This window comes from Drosophila nasuta, unplaced genomic scaffold (genome assembly GCF_023558535.2).
Source record: "Drosophila nasuta strain 15112-1781.00 unplaced genomic scaffold, ASM2355853v1 ctg103_pilon, whole genome shotgun sequence".
Classification (NCBI taxonomy): domain Eukaryota; kingdom Metazoa; phylum Arthropoda; class Insecta; order Diptera; family Drosophilidae; genus Drosophila; species Drosophila nasuta.
Genome location: NW_026869356.1, coordinates 37,659 through 46,619, shown reverse-complemented (window position 1 = coordinate 46,619; position 8,961 = coordinate 37,659). Strand labels below are relative to the sequence as shown.

The following is an 8,961-nucleotide window of genomic DNA, read 5'->3' as shown; positions in this document are numbered from 1 at the left end:
AATCTGAAAAGTTTAAAATGATGCGCTACATTGTATAAAACAAAAAAAATAGTGAATCAATATGATAGAGTAAAAGCTCAACAGTGTAGCGCCGCTCAGCACAAGTTAAAATGAAACATGTTGAGAAAAATTTAGTATAGCAAAAATCGCAAAAATTGCACAGAAATATTAAAAAATTAAAATAATTAAATTTAATTTAATTTAGTTAAAATTGTTTAAAAAATGAATGCGCTAAAAAGTTAAAAGTTGAGCAATTATTAAAAATTTAAAGTTCATTTGTTCACAAAAATAGTTAAAATTCTATGATTTTTCTCTGATCAGTGAAAAAAAAACGACTGAAGACATCTATTTTAGTTTAGAAGTTATTAATTAAATGCCGCTAGCGAGACCAAATCGCCCACTGTGCCACGGTAACAATAACTCCTGTAACGTACGTGTAGCACAGAGCAGTTCGGAAAACTGTCAGACACCTTTAGGTACCCAAAATTAAATAAAAAGTACACACAATAAACTTTAGTCTAAATATGTTTGTAATCTTTAAAACACTTCTACAAACAGTACTCTCACATTTCTGCTAGACACAGGAGCAGATATATCACTAATTAAAGAAAACTCAGATGTCTTGATAACATCGAAAAGAAAAACTGTAAATATTCAAGGCATTGGACATGACAGACAGACAGATATATTATTCCACATAATTTCCATTTAGTCCCTAAAGATTTTGCAATACCATGTGATGGAATAATAGGAGTTGACTTCATAAAAACCTTTTAAAAGTTAAGTTAAAAAGTTAAAAGATAAAATGAGTTGAAATCAAAAGGAATTAGTGCAGCTGTTTTGTTGATAAAAAAATAAAATAAAAAGTTAAAATTAGAACATGTATTGTGCCACATTCAATTCAAAATAAAAGCGCTAAAATATTGTAAAACAACAAATTAAAAAAATTGAAGCGCTACAAGAATTAAACAAAACAAATGTACAAATATAAATGAAATAGTTGAAATTAAATAAGAAATTGTAGAGCCATGAGAATTTAGAATTTAAAACAATTGTTGAATGTGAAGTGCACAAGTTACAAAAAATTTAAAATATAAAACAAAACAGCTAAAAGCTTAGAAGGCAAAATGCCTAAACGAAAATTATTATATTAAATTAAATTAAACAAATAAGTTATGAAAATCAGTGCCAAGTTATGAAATATCAAAATTAAAACAAAAATTAAAACGTATGCAAATTATATTGAATAACTAGTACCAGTTTCGCGTAGGTACAATATGAAGTGTTTCGGTGAAAGTTGTATTTTTATTTTAATTTAGCACTGTTCCAGCACACCTTCGTCGGAGATCGATCGCCGCCGCAGGAGTTCTGTTGGTGAGTTTTATTGCGAAACACACACTTTATACTTTCACCTCGATTTACATTGTACAAACACGAATTATAAATTTATAGAAAAGCATACGAAAAAAAATAAAAAATATTAAATATTAAAAAAAAAAAAAAAAATAGGTTTGAAGATAAATTATAAAATTAGATCAAAGTTTAAAATTTGGTACATGAAATATGAAATTTGGTACATGAAAAGCACTGAAATTAAAATACATTATATATTTAAAAGAAACTTTAAAAGAAATATTGCAACTATCCTCTTGTAGTATTATTGATCATTTTGTACTATTTTTATTTATAATGCCATATTGTTTAATATCTATCACTAATTAAATATTGTATACCATGAAATAATTTACTTTTCATTTAGCCAAAACAAGCCAGCGACACCACTGTCGTAGGGTTAAAGGGATCACCAGAGCCATGCTCTGATGCTGTGATCATAGGTTGGGAGGGACTTCATCACTTAACAGCTGTGATGGCCTGCCTCAATTCTCGCTCTCTCTTTCTCTCTCTGTCTGTCTCTCTCTCTCTTGTTCTCTCTGTTTTTTTCTATTTTTGAGACATTTTTGATCTTCCTTCTCTTTCCGGCTAGTTTTCTAGCAATCCCTTCTTCGTCGCAGCACGCTCAATTTCTGATCTTAAATTAATAATAATGAGCAGCGAAGGAAGGGTTATTGGCATAAGCAAGACCACCACCCCAAAGCCGACGAGCTAGAGCCGGACTCTAAAGCGTGCCCCGCAAATGCCGATAGCCCTGTCGCCTTGTGCTTCTTCTCGTTGCACGTTACAGTTATAATTAATTATTATTAAATAAGAAAAGTGGCGCCCAACGTGTAGGGCCTTATTGGGTACAGTAATAACCCAGTAAGACTCTCGAAAAGAAAATTCTAAAGTTTGCCATTTGTTTCACAGTTTTTGGTTTTTCCTTTCTTAATATTAAAACTTTTAAAAGAATTCGTCGTCAATTTTCTAATAGCTTTGGAAAACAAAACAGAAAATCTTATTTTCGGTTTTGGCCACTATTTAAAGTTGACGTCAGAATTCTATCTCCTCTTCTATCAAATGGGTCAATAATGGGGTATCTGTTAATAAGAGGAACTACAGAAGAATTCAACTCCGGTGGATATTCTGGCCCTTATTATAAGATACACACGTTATCGACACAGGATAATCTGCACAAAGTTCAAACGGTGGATAATGTGGACATTTTAATTAAAAAGTGTCACAACCCTGTATGACTTTGGCAGACTTCACTGTAAAACTTTGGAAGCTTTAGTTCTTAGAAGATTTAATTGGAAAACAATAAGAAGATTTCTGATCGTTCTGTTGTCCGTAAATCAGCTAAGATTCTAAAAGCATCCCTTTGTCTAATTATCCTTTGTACGAGAATTTTAGTTATTAAAAGTTAAAATACCCTACGACAGGTGTGATGTCTGGTTTCGAGTTCGGCTAAAAATATTTATGAATTATTTCTTTATATCTCTACGTTATTTTTGGTTCCTTTGAATAGTACCATTTTTGTATTTTTTTTTAATTTTTATTATTTATTTATTTATTATTTTTTTTGTTTATATACATTGTTCGTTGGTTAGTAAATTTTTGGTTTTTTCTTCTGTTCATAATTTTCGATTAAGATCGACTCTGGAAACATTTATTAGCTCTATAGTTTGTTTCGTTCCCTTTGAAAAATGAGTGTTGCTCGATCGCCGAACAAGGGAGCAATGGGCTTGCCTATCGCTTCATGTCCTTTATGCAAAAAGGAAATTAAGTCCGTTGCAGAGGCGTATAGAACCGCATGCCACCACGAGTTTCACAAAAGTGCATAGAATTGCATTTTAAAACGAAGGACAAATGCCCAGTTTGTCAAGTGCAATCCAGGCCAGTTGAGCCATCGAATACTCAAGGGTTGCAAACTCGCTCACAGTCTAAAAGCCGTCAGGCAGAAGAGCGGAGTAGCGATTCAGTGACGGATGACGTTGCTAGCACATCGCAAATGAGATCGAACATACGCGTAAGTGATTCAGAGAATCCTGAATCCGTGAATGCTCTTTCCTTGCTCGCTATGGAGAGAAGATTGCTCACTACTCTCTCCGAGAGGATGGCCGAACTAATTCAGAGTTCGGTCGTAGATAGTGTGCAAAGGTTGATCGCGACTCCAGCAAATAGCGATGCTAGAACCAGCACACCTCCAACAGGGCAGAGAATGGAAAGTAGGCCTGAGTATGTCAGAGAGCAAAACTTCAATGCTGACTCTGCAAGGATCAATTCTGGCACTCCAATGTCGCATGTATCCGACCTATTAAATAGGCCAGACAAGGTAGTGCAAGTATTAAATGGTTGGAAAATGAAATTCTCTGGAACAGGAGTATCCGTTGACAATTTTATATATAGAGCAGAGGCACTCACACATCAGACCTTAGGCGGGAATTTTGTTGTTCTATGTAAGCATGCTAGCGTACTTTTCGAAGGCAAGGCCCTCGAATTCTATTGGCGTTACCACAAAAGCGTCTATGATGTGAAATGGGAAGAATTGTGCGCAGCCTTGCGATCACAGTTCAAAATCGCACGAGACGATTGTGACATAGAGGAGCTTATTAGGAACAGAAAACAGAAACCGAATGAGTCGTTTGACAGTTTTTACGAAGGCTTATCTGTGTTAATAGATCAGTTAGAAGTGCCGTGGTCTACTCTGAAGGTCGTTCGCGTCCTTAAAAACAATTTAAGGCCTGAAATACGGCATGAGCTGTTAAATGTAGACGTAAAAACTGTGTCAGATTTGAGGGAGATATGCCGTCGACGCGAAACCTTTTTGGACGATGTCCAAAAGTCTCACGGCTACGTAAAAAGGACACCATTTAGACGTGAAGTCGCAGAGTTTGTAGATTGTCAAACTCAGAGTATGGAGTCAGAATGCGAAAGCGAGTTAGACATAGAAGCTCTATCCTTGGTATGTTGGAATTGCCGTAAGGAAGGACACCGATACCAGGATTGCGTATCAGACCGAAGAGTCTTTTGTTATGGCTGTGGAGCAGCTAACACGTACAAACCGAGTTGTGGCAAGTGCTCAAAAAACTCCAAGCCCGGCACGTCGAAGTCAGCGTACAAACCGAAGACTCCGAGTGCCTCACGAAGCCAAGCGACAATGACGGACGAGTGACGGAAGTCTCACAACTTCCACCATACACTTTACCAAATGTGAAAATTTTACCGGACTTACAAAACGATGGCAGCTTATTGCTACATCAAAAAATACCAATATTGAAAGAGAAAACCGTTCTTACAAATGATTTTTCACCAGATTTTACGAAATCCAAAACTCGAAGCACAAAGCGCATTAAATCGTTTTGGCAGCAGGTCAAAAAGTGTGTGCTAGGGTTAGAACACATAGGCACACTCTCACCTGGATCTAGTGATCCTCGACCATTTTTGTCCGTTCGAATTCTCAATCGCACTGTGTACGGTCTGCTGGATTCAGGGGCTTCAATAAGTTGTTGCGGAGGAGCGCTAGCAAAAGAAATTATTGAGAATAAAATCGCATTTAAAGAAATTAAGAAAAGCGCAACCACTGCCGATGGAAGACTTCAGCAAGTTGTAGGGCGGATGAAAGTTAAGGTAGAGTACGCTAATCTTGAAAAACTCTTAGAAGTTTATATTGTTCCATCCCTGAAACAAGACCTGTATTTGGGTATTGATTTCTGGAAGCTTTACGATCTTCTTCCGAAAAATCTAGAAGTAGCCAGTGTCGAAGATTTTAACACCAAAGTTGAAGATGAGGACCAACATGAATTATCGAACAGTGACAGGGCCAAGCTAGCTCTTGTGATAGAGTGTTTTCCTTCATTTGCTCGAAAGGGATTAGGGAAGACGAAGTTAATTTCGCATTCTATAGATGTGGGCGGCGCTAAGCCTATTAAGCAGCGACATTTCCCAGTCTCGCCTGCTGTAGAAAAGGCGATGTATGCTGAAATAGACAGGATGCTGGAACTGGGAGTGATAGAAGAGTCAGAAAGCGCCTGGTCTTCCAATCGTTATGGTAACAAAACCAGGCAAAGTGCGAATCTGTTTAGACTGCCGTAAAGTTAACAGCTTCACGGAGAAAGATGCGTATCCACTTCCTCAAATTAACGGCATTTTGAGTAGACTACCTAAAGCTGAGTTCATCACCAGCTTAGATTTAAAGGATGCGTATTGGCAAGTGCCTCTCGAGGTGCAAGCCCGAGATAAAACGGCTTTCACTGTCCCTGGTAGGCCGTTATATCAATTTAAGGTTATGCCTTTTGATTATGTAACGCGACTAGCACTATGTCGCGATTGATGGACAAGGTAGTACCGGCCCATCTTAGAAATGAAGTATTTGTATATTTAGACGATTTGCTTATAGTCTCATCTAGCTTCAATGGCCATTTAGAGGTGTTGAGAGAGATAGCTCTCCACATTGAGCGTGCAGGTCTGACAATCAACATTGGCAAAAGTCATTTCTGCATGCGCCGTGTGCGCTATTTGGGCCACATAATCGGAGACGGTGGAATTAAGACTGACCCAGAGAAAGTCAGAGCGATAAAAGATTTTCCACTTCCGAAAACATTGCGAGGTTTGCGAAGTTTCATGGGTTTGTGCGGTTGGTATCGCAAGTTCGTTCCGAATTTTGCCTCGTTAGCTTCACCTTTAACCGATTTAATGACCACTAAACGAAGATTTAGTATGACACCGGAAGCTTGCACAGCATTCGACGTGTTGAAATCACGCCTTAGTGAAGCTCCCGTGCTATGCAGCCCTGATTTTACTAAGCCATTCGCAATACACTGCGACGCAAGTAAATCTGGCGTAGGGGCAGTATTAGTTCAATTGAATGAGAACGGAGATGAACGTCCAGTGGCTTTCATTTCAAAAAAACTCAACAAAGCTCAACGCAATTACACTGTCACCGAGCAAGAGTGTTTAGCAGCGATTGTAGCACTGAAGAATTTTCGTGCTTACGTGGAAGGTCACGAGTTCACCATTGTGACTGATCATGCTTCGTTAAAATGGCTGATGTCCAACCATGATTTAAATTCACGTCTAGCTCGTTGGGCATTATCGTTACAAAGGTATCGTTTTAAAATAGAACATCGGAAAGGCTCGATGAATGTGGTACCAGATTCTCTGTCGAGAGTGAATGAAGATGGCGTGGCTGCCATAGACTTACGACAGGGTTTAATTGTGGATTTAGACTCGCCACATTTCAAGTCTCAAGAGTACTTGAGTTGCTCGATAGCGTAAAAGCTAATAGTACAAATTTTCCGGATTTAAAAGTTGATAGTGGCTACGTGTATCGTAAGGCTGAGCATTTGACAGGAGAGCAGATACACGACGAGTATGCCTGGAAACTCTGGATACCAAAAGAATTGGTCCCTGAAATTCTTTTCCAGTCACATGACAGTCCTTTGTGCTCACATGGGGTATCCACAAAACCATCGAAAGAGTGAGGAGATATTATTTCTGGCCTGGTCTCGTTTCTGATGTTAAAGCTTACATCAACGCTTGTGAAGTTTGTAAAACTACGAAAGCACCAAATCATGCTCTGAGACCTCCTTTGGGTAAAGCTCCTGAAAGTCAGCGGTTTTTCCAACGCCTTTTTATTGACTTTCTTGGACCGTATCCCCGATCAAGGAGTGGAAATATTGGAATATTTATAGTACTCGACCATTTCTCAAAATATGTTTTCCTTAAGCCAGTAAAAAAAATAAACGCGGCTCTCGTAATTAAATATCTGGAAGGAGAATTATTCATGACTTTCGGCGTTCCAGAAACTATTGTCTCTGACAATGGATCGCAGTTTCGCTCTGAGGCGTTTCAAAAGCTCTTGAAACAGTATGGAGTAAATCAAATGTTCACCGCTGTTCATTCCCCTCAAGCGAATGCATCTGAACGAGTTAATCGCTCGGTAATTTCGGGAATAAGAGCTTACTTGCGTCCAGATCAGAAGGATTGGGACGAAAGCTTAAGCAAAATATGCTGTGCTTTGAGATCGTCCGTGCATTCGAGCATCGGTACTTCTCCATATTACATGGCTTTCGGCCAGCACATGATTACGTCGGGGTCAACATATGCATTGCTTAGAAAGCTAAACATGCTGGATGATCGATCATTAGTATTTAATCGACAGGACTCTTTTGATTTGATCCGTAAGAATGCATGTAAGCTGATGCAACTTAAGCATGATGTGAACGAGAAACGTTACAATTTGCGGTCAAGAATAATAACTTTCGCGCCAGGACAAGAAGTGTTCCGTCGAAATTTCAAGCAAAGTTGCTTCCAGACTGGTTATAATGCAAAGTTTGGTCCCGCATTTCTAAAGGCGCGAGTTCGTAGAAAACTCGGCAATTCGAATTATGAGCTCGAAGATTTACAAGGCCATTTGCTAGGCAATTATCATGTCAAGGACATTCGACAATGATGTTGCTTCCGGCGGTATCAGTCTAGGGTATCTATTGAAAGGAAATACCCTAGTCTGATTGTAGCGGGGGGGTTTTGTAACGGCGCCTACAGCAACGTGTATTGAATTCGGCCTAAAAGTTTACTAAGTTTAAGTCAAGGTTGATGTTGCTGCAAGTAGCTCCTAAAAGTATGCACTTGTTAGTCTGTCGAGTTGAGCTTAAAGCAGCGCTGTAAGCAGCTGATAAGCCGAGCAGTGCTGTAAAACTGCTGATAAGCTTGAAGTGCATCGGTTGCACTGGAAAGCTCAGCTTTGACATCTGCGCCAGCTGCATCAGCTTGAGCGCGGCCAACTTAGTGAAAGCCGGTTCCGGTTTGGTCATTTTTCTAATGACCGGCTGCGTACATAGACGCGTAATTATTGAAGATTTAAATCGGAAGGCATCGAGCGCTATTGGGAAATTTTTTATTGTCTTTGCTATTATTTGGTAAGAGAGAAGTTTTATAGTGTCATAGGAGGACTCCGTGTAATTAAAATTTTGTTCGCAGGATTGGTTTTGCTGCCTTCAAGGCCTTGTTTCTCGCTTCGCAGCATACCGCCAGTTTGCTTCGGCCAAGTGCCGCAGCTTATCCAGCGGAGCACCCCTGCAGGCCATTCTCGGCCAGCGGAGCACCTCTCCGGCCCTCACGGCCAGCGGAGCACCCCTGCACCGGCCCTCTCGGCCAGCGGAGCACCTCTCCGGCCCTCACGGCCAGCGGAGCACCCCTGCACAGGCTCTCTCGGCCAGCGGAGCACCTCTCCGGCCCTCACGGCCAGCGGAGCACCCCTGCAACGGCCAGCGGAGCACCTCTCCGGCCCTCTCGGCCAGCGGAGCACCTCTCCGGCCCTCACGGCCAGCGGAGCGCCCTTAGCGCCACCTTTGCCGCCGCATAGCGGCCAGCGGAGCGCCCTTAGCGCCACCTTTGCCGCCGCATAGCGGCCAGCGGAGCGCCAGTGCGCGTCTTCTTGGCTACCGCGTCAGTGGCCAGCGGAGCGCCACTGAGCGCCATCTTGGCTGCCGCAGTAGCGGCCAGCAAAGCACCAGCGAGCGCATCTCTGCTCGAGCCGCCAGCGCAGCACCCTGCGACTTCTTGGCCTGCATCTGCGTCGTCAAC

General features: G+C 40.8%; 1 protein-coding gene across 1 annotated transcript; it reads left to right on the top strand.

Annotated features, from left to right (window-relative positions):
* Positions 1-6,863: 6,863 nt before the first annotated feature.
* LOC132797497 (uncharacterized) lies at positions 6,864-8,755 on the top strand. The gene is made up of 2 exons (XM_060809239.1): positions 6,864-8,294; positions 8,356-8,755. The coding sequence occupies exons 1-2, from the start codon at positions 8,197-8,199 to the stop codon at positions 8,738-8,740; spliced, it is 483 nt and encodes a 160-aa protein (XP_060665222.1). The 5' UTR covers positions 6,864-8,196; the 3' UTR covers positions 8,741-8,755.
* The last annotated feature ends 206 nt before the right edge of the window (positions 8,756-8,961 follow it).

Excerpts from the sequence above, each read along its gene's own strand:
- LOC132797497 (XM_060809239.1), top strand. The coding sequence starts at position 8,197 with ATGACCGGCTGCGTACATAGACGCGTAATTATTGAAGATTTAAATCGG. Across the intron at positions 8,295-8,355 it reads ATTGTCTTTGCTATTATTTG|GATTGGTTTTGCTGCCTTCA; the intron begins GTAAGAGAGAAG and ends TTTTGTTCGCAG.